We start from the raw sequence: 21738 nt of genomic DNA, 5'->3' as shown, positions 1-21738 counted from the left end.
TAAAATCACGTCTTCTTCCCATAGATGACATAGAGACCAGAAAATGTAAACATATTGCGACTAATAATTTTCTTCCAAAATCAATCAATATTTATGTACCTTGTTAAATAGAAGAGAAATTTGAACCTAAATTACATAATAATAAAGTTCCTTTTCTATATTTCCAGTGACCCCTATGTACGCGTGGAGTTGCAAAAAGTTGACGGAGATGTCACCATTGAAACGTTTCTCACGAAGACCAAGAAAAAGGTAACACTCGCTATCTGTCTCTTTCTATTGTACTAGGAGTAAAAGAGACAATTGATCGTAAACGACGGTGCGGTACAAGATGTATGAATGTGAATAGCCGGGTCCTGACTGAGTGAGCAGCCTCGGGAGGCAATATGTCTGTCCCACTCATTTCCATCTAAAAGAAAAGAGACGTAGATATTGCCTCGCGAGACTGCTCCCTCGGTCAGGACCCGGCTAATGAAGTAAGAGAAGTTTGTAGGGATCGTAGCAAGTGGTGTTCTTAGAAAATCGAGAATTTTATATTTTTGAATGAGACAGGAAATAAGTAAATAAATAGATTTTTTTCCTGTTTCTTGTGTTTATGAACTATGGCTCATTACCACTATTTTGATTCCACCTGTCACGGTTAAATATGGTATTCATTATACCATTTTTGTTGCACCCATATTTGGGAGAGTAAATTTATATAATTTGCACTAAATGATGGTCAATATTTGATTTGAGGTTTTCCGCAAACAATGTTCGTTTTCCTTAAACAATAAAAATGTGCTTTGAAATTTTACAAACATGTAAACAACAGATATAAAACTACTATTTATGCATATAAAAATACAATAATTTCGCAGATTTTGCATCAACAGTTAATATGTTGTACGGGGAACTTTTACAAACATACAAAAGACGTACAATCAGACCTGAATCGAATGTTTGCAGAACAAACGAATATAATTTCGGCTGTACCAATCTGTAGCAGAATAGTTTAAGAAAATAGAAATTATAGAAAAGTCGAATAATCATGCAAGGACCATCCAATAACCATGCAACTTGCAAGGACTGATTAAAGAACCTATTTTAGTATGTTCTTAAAACCGCGCCTAGTTGATACCAGTCTATTAATCGGATCTTTTTTGTATGGGTATTAGTAAGCCATGGTGCAATATTGCGTAACCGTTTCCAGTAGATAAGAATAGGTTTTAATTAAAAATAAACTGGCTTATCTTGGTTTATTTTGAAAATCTATTTAACTGAGATGAATAAATAATTTGTTTCTCTATTTTCAGACGCTGAACCCGACATGGAATCAGGAGTTTGTATTTAAGGTATGCTCTAAGAAAGACAAAGATCTTCTCATATCTTTAACTATTTCTTAATAGTCAAATTCTCAACTAAAATGTGGTCACCAAGTCAATTTGTCCAGTTAAGTTATTGGATATTATTATCTGATGTCATTCGGACAATGCCTGATTCATGATGATGCTAATATAATAATCTTTCAGCCCGAATGTAATGTAACTCGTTTAAAGAAACACTGAAAAAAAAATATATTTCCCTTTAATGCCCTTTAGGGGATACTAAAGTATTGGAGTGTTGCTTAAAATTTAGAGTAATTTTTGTATACCGCCTCCTCGCCTGGGTCAACGAAAAAATATTAAACTTATACTCGTGAAAGGTTCACTAAAATACTTAGGCTATGTAATTTGTTCGTAAATAATATTAAAATTGTAATTATAACAGACTGAAATATTTTTTTAGGCACTTATTTGATAAACGAAAATACAAAACTGTGACGTTACTACACCGTATTTATATACTAAAATGTGTTTTTGACTTTTAGTAAAGAGTAGCTGATTTTAACTGGTAGTCTGCTCAATTGTCAAAATATCATTCCTCTCAATGGTTTTTAAAGTCTTAAAAAAATCTTAACAAGAATTAAATATGATTTAAAATTTTGTGTAACATTAAAACGCAGGTAAAACCTCAAGAACACAAGCTGCTGATTCAAGTGTTCGACGAGAACCGGCTCACGCGGGACGACTTCCTGGGCATGGTGGAGGTGCCGCTGGCGTCCGTGCCCACCGAGTCGGCCGCCAGCCCGCGGCCCAACGTCGTTAAGTACCCCTTGCGCCCGCGCAGGTCCGTGTAAGTAATATACTAAGCATGAAGTGAGCTTTTTTATTATTTTATTGATTTTTCTTACTGAGTATTCGGTTTTGAGGATGATTTGGGCTGTTTTTTTGTAATTAATATTATAACATATATAAAATCGCGCCTTTTTACTTAGGGGTAGAAACAATGTAATTAACTAGATATATTTTGTACTAACTTTGATATTTGGGTTAAAGAGCGTGAGAATAGAAAAGGATCCTCTTTCTGAGTAATCGTTAAAGAAATATGAAGTAAATATTTTTTTCATGATAAATCTTTTTCAAGAATATAATAGGTATACATATAATTTAATAATTTATATTTGGTTTATATGGTCAATAATAGCATGCTTTGGTTGTTTCATAACATATTTCAATAGCGTGTTGGATCTATTATTAAACTAACTTTATGGGAATAGTATATTTATCGACTAATGATTTATTTACGTAATGCTTAGTTTATTTTATTTTTATTTTGTTATAAAAATCTATATCTAAATATTTTGAAATGCCTAAAACACAAGTAAGTGATTTAAAATCTTGCATAGATAACAAAATAATCTTGCCTTATTCGACTTATCAGTGTGAATCATCCTCTACTTCATTCATGTTACCTCTCGCTCTAACACGCGTCAAACTCCATAAGAGAGAAAGAGACGGCGATATATATGAATGGAGTTGTACTAATATAGCTACCAGTTTCTTCACTAAAAGGTATAATTTTTTTGGTTATTTTTTCCTTCTATGTGTGGTAATTAATAAAAAAATATTATTGAATTTGTGTGTGTGTGTTGTAGATAAGCCGGTGTTTAAAGTATAATAGTTGCTAGTATAAAAATATGTATTTATGGGCTTAAACCCTTTACCCTTGCCTTAATCAGGAAGCAAACCTTTGCCCAGCAGTGGGACAGTATTATTTTACAATTTATTTTGTATTTTAACTTATATAATTTTGGATGGGATATTATCTTGATTTAATTAAATAATTATTTTGGAATTATTATCTTGATTTAATTTGGTGTATTTTCAATTCGTTTTCCCCTGAGCTAGTTGTGTGCTTGGTCCTGAATAGTTAGATTGCAGTTTTCGTGGGTATTTTATATAAAAAGTCTGCTTTAAATATATTTCAGATGTGTACTATACTATTATAATTTTCGCATAGTTGGTGCGTTTATTTCATAAGTTGTTCATAAATGTAATTTTTAAAACTATGATCGTTATTGCACCAGAATTGATATTGACACTTTAACCTAAAAGGGTATAGTATAATGACAGAAAATCCTATGGAACAGTCATTAATTACAAAACTAAAGCAATAACCTAAAGCTTACACTAAAGATTCTCATCGATCTCTCATGAATGGAAACGAATGTATCTGGTGTCAAAGCCTAGTTCTAACCTTTATTACTAAAGGAGACTCTTGCCCATTGGGACAGTAATAGGTCAACTATATATGTTACCACAACAATAAAGAAGACTTTATAAGTAAAAATGATAAAAACAAAGGGAAGCCCTTGCCCATTAGAACAGAAATGAGCTAACTGTATTTGTTATCTAACGATAGGGAAGTCAAAATCTCTACAAATTAGTATCTATCTATCGTATGGTTAGTGGTCAACCTAGTGTCAAAGTTGATAACGCCCGAAAGGCCTTTGACATGGCTATCATAAGTGTAATAACGTGTGTGTTGTGTCGCAATGGCTATTATAATCTAATATATAAAATTCTCGCGTGACAGTTTTCGTTGCCATACTCCTCCGAAACGGCTTGACCGATTCTCATGAAATTTTGTGGGCATATTGAGTAGGTCTGAGAGTTGGTCAACATCTATTTTTCATTGCCCCTAAGTGACAATTTTTTTTTATTTATATGGCAAAACAACGTTTGCCGGGTCAGCTAGTCATAAGTATATTATATTAACGGGTGTATGGTGTGGCAGCGCCCGGTCCCGCGTGCGCGGCTACATCGAGGTGTACCACGCGCTGCTGGGCCGCGTGGGCGACGCCGACACGCCCGCGCCCAGCGACGACTGGGAGATGGTGGAGCCTTCCACGCAGCTCGGGGCTGTGCAGCCGGTGAGTTGTATCTATATACTAGAACATAAGCTTTATGTTACTTTGATGAACCCCCCAGTGCGTCGGGAGGTCGTGGGTTTGATTCTCACACGGAATAATTATTTGTGCGATCCACAAATAATTGTTTCGGGTCCGGTTATATTTTACACCGTTGTTTGTAAAAAATCCCCGCGACTCAGGAGCTTTTCTTTGTGCAGGAGTTGTCTGTTTAAAGAAGATAAAGTTTTATTTCAAAGGAAATCTTCAAGTTACGAACATAATTATTTAGAAATAAAGAATCAAATTACAGCACATCACTCGCCTCATATTAAATGCTCAAATCTTAGTTTGAACCAAAATATTGTTCTCTGAGAGACCTCCTTGGAAAAGCACGCTAATTGCCTCTAACCGGTCATGTCGGTCTACCGTTCATTTCACTAGGATATAAGGTGGTGGAATAGAAACTGTAGTTGTCATTAGGAATGGTTGTTAAACTTTGTGCAATACATAGCAGCTAGCTTCTGTTTATAAATAGTTTTCGCCTAGTTTAAAACCGCCATCGAAAGTTACGTTTTATGCATCAATCAACTTTTTATTTTTTGATGTAATTTGTTTTTATTTTTGTCGGTAATCTTGTAGTTTCTACAAGCCATGTAATACATTTACATTACGCTTGCGTTACAGACAGTAGTTTTTGTTTTAAGCAAATTAAGCTGTTCTAATACCTCCTCGCGCTTAAAAATTGTAGATAATGCCTATATTTTTTTCTTATTTTATTTTTACTTTCTCCAGCTACTAAGCCTATGTGACGAGATTTTATTTTGATTACTTATTAAGCTTATTGTAACGGCATTTAAACCACTTTAACAATGTATCACCTGCTTACGTTGTTGTGTTAGTACGTTAGTGTAGTGAGCGCGTTGTGTAGATGGCGCTGTCGTCGGTGGCCTCGTTGACGGGCGACGACTGGCAGCTCGTCGACCTGCAACCCGTACATAATCTTGTATGTCCTTTGTTTATTTGCACGGCTTGCTTTTATAGTAGATTAGATTTGCTTTTATATGTCTGCCGCGCTAAGATAATATTCTTTTGTCGCGGTGAAAATATGCAGAATGAACTTATACAGTTTATAGGTGCGTACGGATCGCGCGTACACTACGCGTAGTCTGTTTACGCATGTCCGGAACGTTTCTATGTTTCAGTTCGTATGCTTTGTATTATACGCTCGCCGTCTTAAGCAATTTCTTCGCTTTCGCAGACCCTAACTTGATGATAGGCTACCCCTAGATAATGTATAAGATGGATATTGCACAATATTGTTCACCGTTTAAGATTTTTGCTAAGTAATATTTCTGTCAGTTTTGACATAAGGTTACTTGCCATTTTATTGTGCAAACTTATTGCGCAGGACAACCCTTGCGAGTATGTTAGTTCGGGCAATTCATTTATTTTTAAAATCAGATGGATAACTTCTAAGATAAGAATGCCTACAAAGGAACAAACATACAAGTGATTATAATAGTAACTTATTTTTTATTTTTGTTCTTAAATAATGTTTTAATATGTGATTGTTTCAGACGATCGGTGGTGATCCATTACCGCCGGGCTGGGAGGAGCGACAGGACGCTAACGGCCGCACCTACTACGTGAACCACATCGAAAGGTCCACGCAGTGGGAGAGGCCTACCTTCACGTTAGTTCACATTACTATTAACTGCCTTAGCCCCGGTTTCTGAGCTACATTTAGCGGTAGTTTGTCTATTCAATAGAGTTTAAGCTCTAGTAAACATGATGGATAAACTACCGCTAAATGTGTCTCAGAAACCGGGCATTAGACATCAGAATCTTAACGATTTATAATTGTCGCGACTTGTACACGTATTAGGTATATTAAAATGGGATTCTAAGCTCGAGGATGTGCGAGGAAGACGATGTGTGAGTCAAAATCCCACCAAATGGAATCGTATTAGCTCTAGGAAGCTGTGGCGTTTACAATTTCCACAATATTTGACACTTTGTTTTGCGTGAAAACGTAACTAACCTAAAAATTCTTTTTATATTTCTAAACTTTCGTCTAGCACTCTAGACACCCTTGCGTAAGAAAAGACATTATGATGGTTCGAACAATATTGACACTAGGTAAAGCATTAAGTTAAACAAAATACCGTCTTTTTTCGCAATAAATTACTCTTTTTCACATTACGGTATTTAATATTTAATTCTTACTTCACCAGGCGTATGCAGAGTACAGAATCGCAGGCGGAGCGCATGGAGACGGCCGCGACAGAGTTCCAGCGGCGCTTCCACATCTCCGCCGACGACGAGCACGCCTCCAGCCCCGCGCCCGCCATCAACCACCAGGTATGCACCATGCACTACATACTAGCTCTTACACTATCTGGGACCTGGGTCTGTGGGACCTAGCGGTCTGATAGACCGAGTATCGATTAGGATTTTAATAGAAACATTAATACTATTATGTCATTAAGTCTTGGGTCTGTCGGAGCTTAGGGTCTGTCAGACCGCGGTTTGATTAGGATTTTAAAAGAAACATTAATAGTACATATACTAGCTCTTATACTATATGTGACTTGGGTCTGTGGGACCTTGCGGTCTGACAGACCGAGTAATGATTAGGATTTTAATAGAAACATTAATACTAGTTCGTACACTATATGTTATTAAGTTTGAGGTCTGTGGGGCTTTGCGGTCTAATTGACCGCGGTTTCATTGGGGCTATGATCCAGACGCTAAAGAGGTCTAGTGGCATTAGGTATAGATTTACGTAACGCTGTAAAATTAGGGATTTAAAAGAGGAATTTTTTAAGTGTGAGTCGGGTAGAATTAGAAAATCTGGGTGATGTTAAGGATCTGCTTTTATAGTACGTCGTTAAGATATTTATAGATTAATGAAATTAGGATACTGGGCTCTCACTGTGTGGGTTTCTCTAGATTAGTACATTAAAGCTTTCTGTGGGATTACTTAAGATAGTGACATAGGGGTCTACCAGACCCAACATAAGATTTTTTTTGCAAATAATTAGGGGTTAGATCGAGATAGATATGTTTATATTATAAAAATACTGGGAATGCAACCGTTTGAGTAAAATAAAATTGTAGATGATTGCTGAAATAAGTCGGGAATAGGAATTATAATAGTGCTTGATAATTGAAACACTGATTTGAAATATTGTAGGATTGCATGAATATTTGTTTGATGCATTAAATGCATGCATAAAGCACGCTATAGCTTTTTAAAGCGATTATACATTACGCGTATAAGTATGTATACATATACCTACTTTGATCCACGAAATATGATAATTCTTTATACTTATTTATTTATTTAAACAAATAAACTATGATATCTCCTCGACTCCACCTGTGTTGTTCTTTACTAAAATGATAAAGCTTATTCCCTTCCACGGCTTCTAATGTATCATCCTGCCCAATTTGATATAAATCGGTTCAGCCGTTTTGGTATAAAAGAAGAAAAAATAATAATAATAAAATTAATGATTAAATATTAGTATGGATTTTTCTTAATTTTGCACTTAAGGGTGGGTGTTTCTGCACTACGTATATATTTAGCTTTATAAAGCATGTTGCAGCATGAGTATAGAAATATTATTATAAATGTTATTTGAAGATATTTCTTTACTAAAAAAGAAGTTTTACTAATATTTTATCTTAAAAATTAACAAAATGTTTCCTAGCATGATTTGATAAATTAAACATTCTACTGTTTCCGAAAATGGTTTTTGTCTTAAATATTCAGAATATACTAAAATAAGAACTTCTTTAGATGTTTATTATAAAACTACAACCGAGCTTTTGTCTTAACTATCTTCTACTGTCTTAAAACACTAGTGAAACATTTTCCTATAACTTTTGAGACTTTTCTGTTTACTAAATCAACTAATTCAAAAGATTTTATTCCATGATACAAGTACCATTATAAAATAGATTAAAAAAACGACTTATTTCAGCAATTTATAAGGCATTATTATTTAAAATAGGGAGTAAATAAGGGTGGTTTTGCATGTGTACTTGTAGAAGTATACAATTATATACAAATTATGTTAGTTTCAATGTTAGTTAATATTATATTATTTCCGCAGCATGGGCTTAAGCGATATAAACATATACTAACAAACACATTGATACATTATTTCCAAGCTGTTTTTATTTGGAAATCTGAATATCATAATTTTTCAGTCTATTTACTATTTTGCTGAATACTAAAGCGTCACTCATTTTCAGGCGGTACTAAGACATCAGTTATATTAAATTTTCTCTGGTCTCTGCCTACCCCTGTGGGATGAAAGCATATCTTTATGTATGACGTATTTATACAACCTACCCATACATTGAAGGAAATAAGCCATTGGAGCGGCACGTTGTATATTAAGATATTAGTCGGGAAAATAAAGATAAAGGGCTGTAATAAAATCTAAAAAAACTTCAGTTAACTGTACCTGAGAAATAAAAAATAATATGTCGAAAACACGTGCACGTTCATATAACGTGCACTTTAAGTACACGTGCACTAACGTCTGACAACAATACGAAGAGTGTTGGTCCTCATTCTGAAGTCACTGTTCAGTGGTAATATGATAAGCGCTACATCTTAGCTTGGTCTTATTTGTACTTAAATTGAATGGCCAGGAGTTTCTTGGCATCTCTTCTCATTGGCCCTACCTTCCGAACGGGAAATATATTGACCTACTGTATTTGACCATCGCTAGTTTCTATTCTTGACCTAAATGAATAATGCCCAGTTTCTGGGACACATTTAACAGAAGTTTATCTATTCAAACTGTCATGTTTATAAAAAGTTAAACGCTATTGAATAGATGAACTGCTGCTAAATGTAAATGCTGGGGGGTTAATGATTTGTTTATCATTTAATTTGAGTGACGTTTTGGTATAATAAGTTACTCTTTGAACAAAAACATTTTACAATAGTTGTATTTTTTGATATTCAGATTTCCATATCTCATTTATTCTCCATGTACTCATTTTTTATTTTATTATTCCGCACATAGCTGCTGAAAACACAAATTTCATTTTCTAATAAATGTTTAATGCATGTTCTTTAAACTTTCACATTTTTATGTACTTTTTCTTAATTTTTTATACTGCATGAAAGCTTTTCGCGTTTAATATAAGCCACGATTTAAACCACGGAGTGCCATGTATTTGAAATACCTATAACAATTATTATATAAAAAATAAATAATGTATTAAAAATGTTTGCTTATAAAGTTGTGTGAAAATGAGTACATGGTATTAAATTATATTTTCTGAAAGGTTGTTTGTTAAGCATATAGTGACGTCACAATTCATAATGTAGATTGACCAATGAGATGGCTTCAAATTATCTACTATTTAGTGTCATTGGTCGATTGCTACTACTGTTTTGTGACGTCACACTTCAAACTTCAAATTGTATTTAGAATGTCTTCTTTACTTTAGTGAAGATCTTTCAGGAAAGTTTTCAGTGAATCACACATACACACAAACGCATAACTTAATAGTCTGTGGTCATCGGTACACGGGTGTCGTCACATACACTGTGTTGTCCTCACCATCATAGACAATCCTGCAGCACACGACGCTTGACGCTTACAGCCCTTTGGGATACATTGTATTACACAAACTTATACCTGCAGTCCTACAACTGCAAGAATAAGTTTGTGTGCATTATCAAATATAAATGTCTAACAGGAGGATTTAAGCAATAGAAGTATGGACACTAACTCGACGGAACCCACGCCGTTCTCAACACCAATCCGGTCGCCCGAACCGGCTCAACCGGAAACGGAAGCAACGACAAATAGTATAAGTGATGAAACCGACTGTGATAATAATTTAAGAAACAAGACTATTCAGGAGGAGGATGACGTTGTGTGCGCCAATGAACGGCATGACGCTCGCCGCGAGCATGACGGCCATGACGCGACTACTAGTCAGACAGCTAGTGAAAACGTAGAACAAAATGAGATTACTAATGATGGGACTGGGAGTAGTGAAAATACTGAGGCGACGGCAGAAGTCGTTGAAAATACAACAGTAATAGAAGAAAGTGCAGTGGTTGAGAATGAGACAGCTGTTGTAAATGGTACAGAAACAACGGAAAACAGTACCGAGAGCGCATCAAGCGAGCACACAGAAAACGAAACAGTCACAACGAACACATCACAAGAGACTGACACAAACGTTCCCGATACTGACGCGAACGTTGCCGAGTCTGACGCTAATACTGACACAACTCCCGAGAATGACGCAGACGTTCCCCAGCGTGACGTCCAAGTTGAAAACGAGATAGTAGAAGTAAGAAATGTGGAGTTAGTGACGGAGGACTTGACGTTTGATGAGAATCACTTCAGTACCCCCACGGGAGGGAGTCCGGAGCGCTCGCCCCAGGCCAGGAGGCGGCGGACTACCACCAGTTCTATGGAAGAGTCGGAGGTAAGACATGAGGCCTGTGCGGGGAGCGATGTTCACGTAACTGCGGCCGGTTATATGTAGCTGTTTAGTAGCACTATTGCAATTTGATGTGAAAATTGTATTGAGTAAGTAAAATGATTGAAGTATAGCTGTATATAGCTGAAAATATTGATTATTATTGATCATGTAATTGTATCAGAAATCGTATAAGAATTTTGTACTTAAATAATTTTGGACCGTATTTTTCATCCTTAAATGATTGTTAAAGGAAGTAATTTTGATGTTTTTACCATATAATGTAAAGAGAATACGTCAACTTACAATTTGCTTGTGTTAAACAGTTATTTACGGTTGAAAAAATCGAACTTCTATATTATTATTGTACCAAAATTAGTCAAAAATGACAAAATTAGATGAAAAATACATTTTTAACTTCAAAGTAGTCTCTTTTAACTCTCAAATAATTGCAATATAATCACAAAAAAATCAACAAAAAATAGTTCACAAATTCACTTAATCAATGAACAATTTAAAATATAAAGTATGGTACACATCGCACCCGCACGCGGCCGGCGGCGTGCTTTGGGATCTTGTCTATGACCGTGTGTGAGGCACAACATGCTCTGTGAACGTCTTGCTTACGTCACTAACACCATGGTGCCATGTACTAAGTGGGTACATGTACATTTTAATAATAAGAGTGTGAATAGCACGAATGCACGCGTGCACAGTTTTTGAAGTCACGTTTATGAGTTTTACGGAATGGTAAGCATCTAATCTTCTAGAAGTTTCATCCTTAATTCTCTCTTAAATAATGGATCCATGACCAGCAGTGGGATGGTAATAGGTTAAATTTGTTTTAAATCAAATCACATCATTTATGAAGTTGATAATCTTATTTTCCATTTTTTCTTCAAAATTAATTAGCCTCATACGTTTCACTAATACCCTAATTCCGCGGAGCTCGTAAATATGACTTAAACACAAGACTTACTACAAATTAACTCATAAGGGCTCTGTAAGCTTTAAGTATATTTCTACGGGCAATCAATGCGTACGCGTGCATTAGTGTATATACGCCATTGTGTACGGGCTCTTAACTCTTAACGCTAAGTATCAACGCTCAAAGGGGCTTTTCCCGTCCGTGATTTATTATCATTAAACCATTATTGAAATAAACTGTAGTACAAGATTGAAACTTATTTAATTTTATAGAGTACTTGGTAAATATAAATTATCCAAAATTATATTTACATCAAAAAAATAATCGTCTGTCTATAAATCATGCAGATATTTGTAGCATGTTAGTTTCAAAATGAATAAAAAATACATTTTTTTACTTTAAGGTGTTACCATACTAATCTACCGATGACGGCATTCGACATTCGATCGACGTAATCTATTTAATTTTTAAAGTCGGTCTATGCATATTTTTCCCTATATCACATTACGTGGTGTTGGGGCAACATGTTTACTTTCAAAAACATGCTATAAAGGGGATTTTACTAATGTTTCTTCTATAGAGTAATTTGTATAGTAATACCTTATTCTACATACATTTTTAGTTAATCATACAATCTTGTACTACAATACATAATTGAACTGTAGGCATAAATACTGTATATACATTTACTAATTTCGCCAAAGAATTCTTATGTTTCAGACTCAAGTATATGGCCCACAGTTCATTTATCTAACGGTTATCAGCCGACTAACGCTCGTAACACTAACAGATAACGCTTCACAGCCGGTTTCACTGTTGAATAAGTATTGGTTAAGTTATCCGATACATTTTTGAAATTATTTTTTGTATTGTGGTGTTATTTTATCTTTTGGATAGGCTTTCCAACACTTATTAAGGAAGTGAAACTGGTAATTAATAAACATAATTATAACAAATACGACTTTTGTGCAATTTTTTTGGATATTTGTTCAGCGCGTTTTTTCGTCTTAGTACAAGTTTTCGAAAATACGTCGTGTTGGAACAATTATTCCTTAATTTTGTATTAAAGTTGTAAATATTTGAAATTGAATACAGTATTTTTTCATTATAAGTATATTTTAGTAAAATTATCTTCTCTTATTGGTAGGAGACCCTCTGCCCAGTAGTGGGACGGGCAAAATATTTTTTTTTTAAGGAATTTTTGTAAAAAATCACGAAAAAAATAGTAATATCATATCATTTTTTTTTAGTTTTAATTACTGTGTACATATTTTTGCTAAAATATACCTCACAATAATAAAAAAAAAACTGTATTTAATATTTTTCCTTATATCCAGTTGACATATAATTCGTGACATTACGTATGCTTGTGCTGTTTGCTTACTTACTTCTAATGTAGTAGACATTTCTAACGTTCACACATTAAGCGTAAACTACGCAGCTAATAGTACGCCTTCTGTGTAAACGTTCTTAGTTTTTTTATTGTAGTTAGTTGGAGCGTGTATTCTAGATTTTGGAAATTGACTTTGTAGTCTAGTTTTATGTATTGTAGTGGGTTTTTAAAAAAATAATGTTTTGTCCTGTTTCATTTTTGGGATGGTGATTTGGTCTGTTTTCTTAAAGACTTATTTTATTAAAGATTTTAGATAAATGACTTATGATCAACAAACTTGGTTTATGGATAGATTACGCATCTAAACTCGGATTACAGATAGATAAGCACGTGGGTGTTCCCTATTTTGTGCATTCTGGGGTAGATTACAAAAGAGAATGCTATGTTTGAATATATAGGTTTTAAACTATCTATAACTATACTAAGTTGATTTTATACAAATAGTTTTAGCGGTTTAGTCTTGATATTGCGACAGACAGACATACAGACATTCGTATTTACTTATAATAATAGTATAGATGCTATATTATAAAACAAGTCTCTGTTTTATTACATTTTGAAGTAGTTTTGTATTCATCAATAAGTTAAGTTTGTGTTATAAGTCATATAATTATAGTATTTAAAAATCAGTAACATTTATAAAAGAAAACAGTCCAAATGTCTTGATGGAATGTTAAAAATATGCTTTTATTCTTTGAGTATATTTTTAATGGAATATTTGCTAAGGTATATAAGATGTGTACATATATTTAAATAATATATGCTTTTTGGCAGAGCGTGAAAGCTAAGGGGCTATTGTAAATATGAATTGCACATTCTGTAGGCTAGTGTACTGCCAAATTATGATCTAAATTAAATCTTTAAATATTCTTCAAAAATCATACCCAATAATAGTCAAAATACTACTTACCCCCGGTTTCTGAGTACATTTAGCGGTAGTTTATCTATACAATAGCGTTTTTTATATGAGTTTAAACGGTATTGAATAGATAAACTACCGCTAAGTGTATCTCAGAAACCGGGGGTTAGTCAGTCTTATATCATCCTGTAATTTATAACCTTTTCATGAATAAAATTTAAATTCATAGGAAAAAAATCCATATTTTATCGCCTTTTCAAATATTGTGTCTGTAAGGTCTAGAAGAGTTTTCCTGAAGCTTCCAAGAAGTTTTTTTTTTTTATTTAATATCGTTTATTTCTAATACTTTTAAGTACCCTCTCTTCTCCTTCTCTCATTGCGGAAAGAGATCCTTGCCCAAGCTGTAAAAAGCTACTATTTTAGACCCACTCAACTTTCCTGTTTTTGTTTTACCATCAATTTTGGTTTGATTCTTGCCTCTTCAAAAATAAAAACATAACCTATCCATTACACAAAAAAATCCAAATAGATTTAAAACACTATCAGTACCTACCCGTTCCTTAATTTGGCAGTACACATAACACGCTCGCAATACCGAATACGGACCGTATACGTGCACGCACAAGGTCGAGAGTCGCTTGTACGTGTGAGACGTTGTGACATCTTGTGCTTGTAGGACGAGACGGACGGTTCCACGGAGAGCACGAGGAGCAGCAGCGCCAGCAGCACGCAGAGCCAGAACTTACCTAACAGTGATGGTAAGTGGACCATTTTAGACTTTAATTATATGAGCGTAGAGTTGTTTTTAGGCTGAAATAACTTAACAGTTATGATAACTCGCTTCGGACGCAATTGTTTTGGTAGGGTTCTTTTTGAGCTACTACGTTAAGTTAAACCTTTTATAGTGATGCTGAACAGAAGATTGTGAACTTAATTGTTAAGACTGCAAATCGGCTTATTAAAATAAAGATTTATAGTTTTTTCGAAAAATTATTTGCGTTTAGCAGGTACAAGCATGATGGAGCTTTGGTGGTTATGAGGTAAGTCATGTTATGGTTTTACTAATCTTTACACTCCTTTTGCAGGTTTACCGCCCGGCTGGAGTATGCAAAAGGCGCCGAACGGCAGAATATTCTTCATCGATCATAACCAGAAGACTACCACGTGGATAGATCCTAGAACTGGTAAAATACGCTTTTATAATTATTGAAGGAAAATAATATCTAAAACAGTTTATTGATAAGTGAAGATAAATTCCGGCTTCTTTGCCTTTGGCGGATACCACAGGTATTTGAGCTAACTGGAGGCGTTAATATTATAATTTATTTATTTTTAATTTACTTACTTAAATGTGTGTTACAAAAGCGGACTCAACGCTATTGCACATACGCGAACTAAACATTTATTTTTAGTCTTTTTAACATTTAATTGGTCTTATTAAACAGTAAATATAAAATGAAATGACTAACTATAACCAATATAATATTTCTGACACATTATTTATAATATTCGGTTTCTAAACACTAAATACTAAATGCTAAAATGTCGTACGTATATATGTGTAGGTTGTGCATCAAGCCTGCCCACGTCGTCGGCGGCGGCGGGCGGCGTGGAGGCGGACGAGCTGGGCGCGCTGCCCGAGGGCTGGGAGGAGAGAGTACACACCGACGGACGGATCTTCTTCATTGATCATAGTGAGTACTGTAACAAGTATACGGGTATGTACGTGCACGTTGTGTGCTTGCACGTCTTAGAGGAAAGAAGTAATTAAAGAGCTATAACGTTGTTAACAATGTCTGACATATTATGTCCAATGCAATTTTAAGTAAATGAAAACCATGCATGATTCTGTTCTACAATATTATTTACGGTCGGGCCAAAAAGTCTGTAAGTTTTTCTGTTAGGAACTTCTGTATGACAGTGATGGAATAGAGAGTGTGTAGTGTTGTATTTTGTGTCCGCTGTTTGTATGTTTTTACAACTCTTTTACTCTTGTGTCGCGGGGACTTCCCCGCGACACAAGAGCAATTCTTAGTGCGAGAGTTGTCTAACATTATTTTCCTGTGTGTTAAAGATACGCGTACGACTCAATGGGAAGACCCGCGACTGTCGAACCCGCAGATAGCGGGCCCCGCCGTGCCTTACTCCAGAGACTACAAGCGCAAGTACGAGTACCTCAAGAGTCAACTGCGTAAACCGGTCAGTAGCCTTCATTGATTTAGTTCTGTTTAAATAATATCTATTAGTATAGGAAATTAAATGTTCCTAAAAGTTTTTCATTCACATTGCTTAAGGCCAAATAGTTGTCTATCCGGGCCATAGTCTTTAAATAGTTTTAAATTCAGGATGGTATTTTTCGAATATATAACGCACTTTATTTTTATACCTTAAAATAATGGTTATAATTTAAATGGTTTAACAAATTTAAAAAAAGGCGTCCCTTTTTTAAAATTTGTTAAAATTACTCGCTATTTCCGATCAGGTTATAGGCGATAACGAAACAAAATAATTAAAAAACTGGCTTTCGTGTGACCAAATTCCCTATACATTTTTTTTGTACCTATTTTAGACAGTTTTTGTACCATTTGCTTAGGCACTTCTGTCGTTATGTGTACGTCTGTAGCTATACAAGATAGCAATACTAATGTAATATGGTTGATGTATACAGAGCAACGTGCCGAACAAGTTCGAGATCAAGGTGCGTCGCAACTCGATCCTGGAGGACTCGTACCGCATCATCAGCTCCGTCAGCCGCCTCGACCTGCTCAAGACCAAGCTGTGGGTCGAGTTCGAGTCCGAAGTCGGACTTGGTAAGATACATACGCCACATTTATATACACCGCTCATACAGACAGACAGTGTGTGGGTAATACTACACATAACAGCTACCGGTAGATCGATACAAATTGTATTCTCTATGCATTTTTGATATTGATTTCTAGGTATAGATATGAATAATCTTTCGAAACCTTTCTTAAGTGTCATTTAATATTATAATGTAACGGGTCTTAATCGCGTTTAAGACCCGTTGCATTATAATATTATGTGTACAAGTCGTGAGTTTTAAATCGTTAAATGTCATTGCTTGGTACTAAGTGTGATTTTACATTTCAATTCTATAACATCTTTGGTATCAATTACAAAGTTGGTATTGGTTTTGTAAACATTTTCGAATACGAGTTTTATAGTTAGCAATTATTTTGATTAACTCTTAGGAACAAAAGAAGTGTCTTAAAAAAATATTGTTTTATTCTTTAGTTTTTAAATCATTTTCTGTCTATAATTTGGGCTGAAAATTGTTTAAGTCTTTTTCAATTGTTTTTACTCCTAAAGATTTTGACTGGATCGTATTAAAATTATACAATAATTTTGTCTATATTTTTCTAGATTACGGAGGCTTAGCCCGCGAGTGGTTCTTCTTACTGTCGAAAGAGATGTTCAACCCGTACTACGGGCTGTTCGAGTACTCGGCGATGGACAACTACACGCTGCAGATCAACCCCAACAGCGGGGTGTGCAACGAGGAACATCTCAGCTACTTCAAGTTTATTGGCCGGGTCGCTGGCATGGCCGTGTACCATGGCAAGTTGCTAGATGGTGAGTACTTGGTACTTTTTATTTTTACTAGCTGACCCGCGCAACTTCGCTTGCGTCACATAAGAGAAAATGGGTCAAAATTTTCCCCGTTTTTGTAACATTTTTTACTGGTACTCTGCTCCTATTGGTTGTAGCGTGATGATATATAGCTTATAGCCTTCCTCTATATATGGGCTATCTAACACTGAAAGAATTTTTCAAATCGGACCAGTTGTTCCTGAGATTAGCGCGTTCAAACAAACAAACTATTCAGCTTTATAATATTAGTATAGATTAGTATAGATTAGTATAGATTTATGGTAAGTAGTTGTATTTCATAGAATAATGATTGAACTTATTTTCTATTTTACCAACCCTGGAGAAAGATTTTTGCCCGGAGTTATAAGGTTGAGGTTAAGATCTCCGTGCCTCGGAGAGCACGTGTCTTTCTGGTCGTGTCGGTTATCCATCTCACCAGGTTTTACCAGTGAAGAAATAGAGAGTGTACCTGTGTGTATTGTTCTTATACTTACACACACTATATAAATAAATCCTGCACAGTAAGTTGGCTGGAGTGGCTAGTTTCAATAAAACTGGCTGGCGTAGCCGAGTAACCAACAGGACGACGTTTTTTCATTGAAGTTACTATAATATTTTTTGTATTCACTAAGTTTTTGTGTGTGTGTAGCGTTCTTCATCCGTCCGTTCTACAAGATGATGCTGGGCAAGACGATAGAGCTGCAGGACATGGAGTCCGTCGACCTCGAGTATTACAACTCACTCATGTGGATTAAGGTCAGTACCCTAACATTTGAAAGTGTAACAGCTACGTAAAACTTTCTAAGTCTATAATCATGAAGGAGAAATATTAATAGCTGTCTTACAAGTTTTAAAATTATGCTGAAAGTATGAACTATACAGCCATATACTGCCTTAGGTACTTCGAAAAGCATTTTAAAACCTCGGACCTTTAGGCTACGTTCAGATGACAGGCGTTGAACGCGCGCTGAACGCGCGTTTAGTTTTTGTGTAGTGTTCACATGACACGCGCTTGTCAGGCGTTGAACGCAAGTTGTCGCATCCGACATAGAGATTCCTAATCCCTAAAATTGCGTATATCCGCGTCGAAAGCGCGCGCTCAACTGAACGGAAACATAGAAAACCAATGATCTCAAAGCGCGCGTTGACGCGCGCTGACTACTATCAGGCGTTAGCGCAGCGTCAACGCGCGCTTTATTAAAACGCGCGTTAGCATGTGTACGGCCTGAATAAAAAGTATGTAGTTGTAAACGCGCGTTATGAAAACGCGCGTTAAACGCCTGTCATCTGAACGTAGCCTTAGATCTACTATGTTTCGTTTATCTAAAGTTTCGTTATTATTTCGGTGCTTGGTAACTTTCATGTTTCTAAATTGATATTTAGTTTTGTACTTTTGCGAGTTATAGTAAGTTTAAGAGATTCACATTTAATTACAAATCTTGGAAATTAATTAAAATCTTTGCGATTTTATTTTACTTTTTTATAGATGTGTCTGTTCATAACGTTGCTGGATGCTATACCTTTTATGTTAGTTAATCTGAGACTCGATAGTAGTCAGCAACAGTTGATTACATTAATTGTCCTGTTAACATTAGGCCACATATTTGTCTTTAAAAAGTGTAATCGTCTATGTTGGTGTAATAGGAGAACGATCCGTCGGAGTTGTACCTGACGTTCTCAGTGGACGAGGAGCAGTTCGGCAAGACCATCCAGCGCGAGCTCAAGCCGGGCGGCGCCAACGTGTCTGTGGACGATACCAACAAGGATGAATATATCAAGTAAGATTCAAATATAATTTTATGCAAAATTTCAATAGCGTACGACAGTATGTACTTTTGTGATCCAGACTGAGTCAGGAAAAAGTTTAAAGTGCAATTTTAACAGCTGCTTAGATAATTCCTTGTACACCATAAAGAATTATCAAAGCAGCTTTAAAATTTGGACTGAATTGACATAACAACAAACAGACACCATTAGATTTGTAAAGCAATTTTTGGACCTGTTATATTTTCTTTACACACAGATATAGGTGGCGTTTTTTAAATTATAGTTCCTCTTAAATATTAAAGATCGTTTACCAAGGTCAAGCATTACTAAAGTGTCAGCTTAATTATAATCAGATAACTTATCTGCTAAATAAAGTGACAGCATACGTATGAAAATAAGTGTCAACATATATACATCAAAATCCTATATAAGCTATTTGAAAGATATTTTATTGGAAAATAATTTTTAAGATTTTTTTCAGAACTATCAGAGTTAAAATATAGGTTTAGCGTTGAAACTCGTATGAAAAACGCAATTGAATAGATAAACTACCGCTAAATGTACTCACAAACCGGTGGTTAGACGACCAAGTAAGCGATGAGCAGCTATTATCGTTGTATTTTGTTTATCAGGCTGGTGATCCAGTGGCGCTTCGTGTCGCGCGTGGCGGAGCAGATGTTCGCGTTCCTGGAGGGGCTGGGCGCGCTGGTGCCGCTCCCCCTCCTCAAGATCTTCGACGAGCACGAGCTGGAGCTGCTGCTGTGCGGCATCCAGCACATCGACGTGCGCGACTGGCGCGCCAACACGCTGTACAAGGGCGACTACCACGCCAACCACCTCGTCGTGCAGTGGTTCTGGAGGGTACGTCATCACTAACATTTTTGTATACGAAAAAATCCTTTTTTTTTACGTTACACACTTCAGTCATGAACAAAACACACAGTCAGGAATTCGACTTTTACTTAAAAGTAATATTACTAAAAAAATACTTAGTCGTTTCGAATCTGGTTGGATTTAATATTGTTTGAACATTTGTAAACGTACGCGTAAGTCAAGAACGAAAAAGTTTTTTTGAAATATGCGTAAACATTTATTTTGATTAAATATCTAGATCTATTATATTATTTGTTTGAAACTGTAACAACATTAACTAACTTAGCGATCCCCTAAAAAATCTATTGCTTTTAGACCCATATAACTGAACCTTTTGGTCTAACATAAAACAACCCTTCCACGCTTTTAATTTGCGACTTAATATAATTCGCAATATTACAAAAGATTTACTAGCAGACATACTCTTCATTTTTTTTACTTAAACCGGGATTCAAATACTTAAATGCGCACACAATTACACTACAAGACAAGTAGTCTTAAATCTAATATATCTATGACTGCCACTGTGGCGCAATGGTTAAGGTCATCACGTCGCTACCATTTAATATTTAAAAAATTTAATATTTATTTCTTCCAGGTGGTGCTATCATTCTCGAACGAGATGCGCTCCCGCCTGCTGCAGTTCGTGACGGGCACGTCGCGGGTGCCCATGAACGGGTTCAAGGAGCTGTACGGCAGCAACGGGCCGCAGCTCTTCACCATCGAGAAGTGGGGCTCGCCCGATAACTACCCCAGAGCTCATACATGGTCAGTTATAATACCCAATACGGTAGTTGCCTACCAGTCAAATCAGCTACTCTTTATGAAATGTCAAAAAACACATTTTAGTGTAGGAATACGACGTAGTGACGTCACTATTGCAGATTTGCGTTGATATCAAATGAGTGTCTAATAAAGTGTTTCAGTCTGTTATAATTACAATTTCACATTATTTACGAAAAAAACTACATGGCCTGAGAATTTTAGATGAACCTTTTATGAGTACGGGTTTTATAATTTATAGTTAACCCAGGCAATTATCCAATTGTTGTTCCACTGCTGGGCAAAAGCCTACTACGATTAGTACGATTTCCCAACGTCAGATTATTTTTGGGCGATTCAAAAATGTTGTATCTTGCGTATGTTGTTATTATGTTTTCTTTCCTTCAAGAGCAAATATTTGTGCAGGATAGTTATCTTAAAAAATATCTGGTTTGCAGTTTCAACCGCATCGACCTCCCTCCCTACGAGAGCTACCAGCAGCTCCGGGAGAAGCTGATCAAGGCCATCGAGGGCTCGCAGGGCTTCGCCGGCGTCGACTGAGCCCCCCCCCCCCACACAGGTGGACACATGCAATAATCGATATTAAGCAATATCATTTATTATTATAACGTGGATTTATAACGCCGTTCTCTATAACCTATCTTTACACTTACAATAGTTTACTAAACTATTTGATCTTACTTATCCTTAAGTACTACTATAACTCAGTTATTTGAATACATTAAGCCCCGATTTAATTACTTCTAAATAAGTGACGGTTAGCTGTATCAGGTAGAAATTTGACAGTTGTTTTCATAAATTTGCTGTCATTTTATCTACCAGATAAGCTATACAACAGTTAT

The 21738-nt window shown here is 35.7% G+C and overlaps 1 protein-coding gene across 4 annotated transcripts in view; it reads left to right on the top strand.

Annotated features, from left to right (window-relative positions):
* Nedd4 (E3 ubiquitin-protein ligase Nedd4) overlaps positions 1 to 21447 on the top strand; it is a 36579-nt gene extending 15132 nt beyond the window's left edge. For 2 of the 4 annotated variants that reach the window (XM_076125689.1, XM_076125691.1), the window contains exons 3-20: positions 168 to 249; positions 1293 to 1331; positions 1982 to 2151; positions 4096 to 4231; positions 5788 to 5903; positions 6445 to 6571; positions 9941 to 10684; positions 14535 to 14616; positions 14944 to 15042; positions 15424 to 15552; positions 15933 to 16057; positions 16527 to 16668; positions 17246 to 17455; positions 18123 to 18229; positions 19118 to 19251; positions 19873 to 20101; positions 20712 to 20881; positions 21334 to 21447. In XM_076125689.1, the coding sequence (XP_075981804.1) occupies positions 168 to 249; positions 1293 to 1331; positions 1982 to 2151; positions 4096 to 4231; positions 5788 to 5903; positions 6445 to 6571; positions 9941 to 10684; positions 14535 to 14616; positions 14944 to 15042; positions 15424 to 15552; positions 15933 to 16057; positions 16527 to 16668; positions 17246 to 17455; positions 18123 to 18229; positions 19118 to 19251; positions 19873 to 20101; positions 20712 to 20881; positions 21334 to 21436 (2944 nt within the window). In that variant the 3' untranslated portion in view covers positions 21437 to 21447. The remainder of the gene's footprint in view (positions 1 to 167; positions 250 to 1292; positions 1332 to 1981; positions 2152 to 4095; positions 4232 to 5787; positions 5904 to 6444; positions 6572 to 9940; positions 10685 to 14534; positions 14617 to 14943; positions 15043 to 15423; positions 15553 to 15932; positions 16058 to 16526; positions 16669 to 17245; positions 17456 to 18122; positions 18230 to 19117; positions 19252 to 19872; positions 20102 to 20711; positions 20882 to 21333) is intronic. The other 2 variants (XM_076125690.1, XM_076125692.1) reach the window with 2 other exon arrangements.
* Positions 21448 to 21738: the final 291 nt, after the last annotated feature.

Source organism: Anticarsia gemmatalis, chromosome 17, assembly GCF_050436995.1.
Source record: "Anticarsia gemmatalis isolate Benzon Research Colony breed Stoneville strain chromosome 17, ilAntGemm2 primary, whole genome shotgun sequence".
NCBI classification, from domain to species: Eukaryota; Metazoa; Arthropoda; class Insecta; order Lepidoptera; family Erebidae; genus Anticarsia; species Anticarsia gemmatalis.
This window is presented reverse-complemented; position numbering and strand designations above follow the sequence as displayed.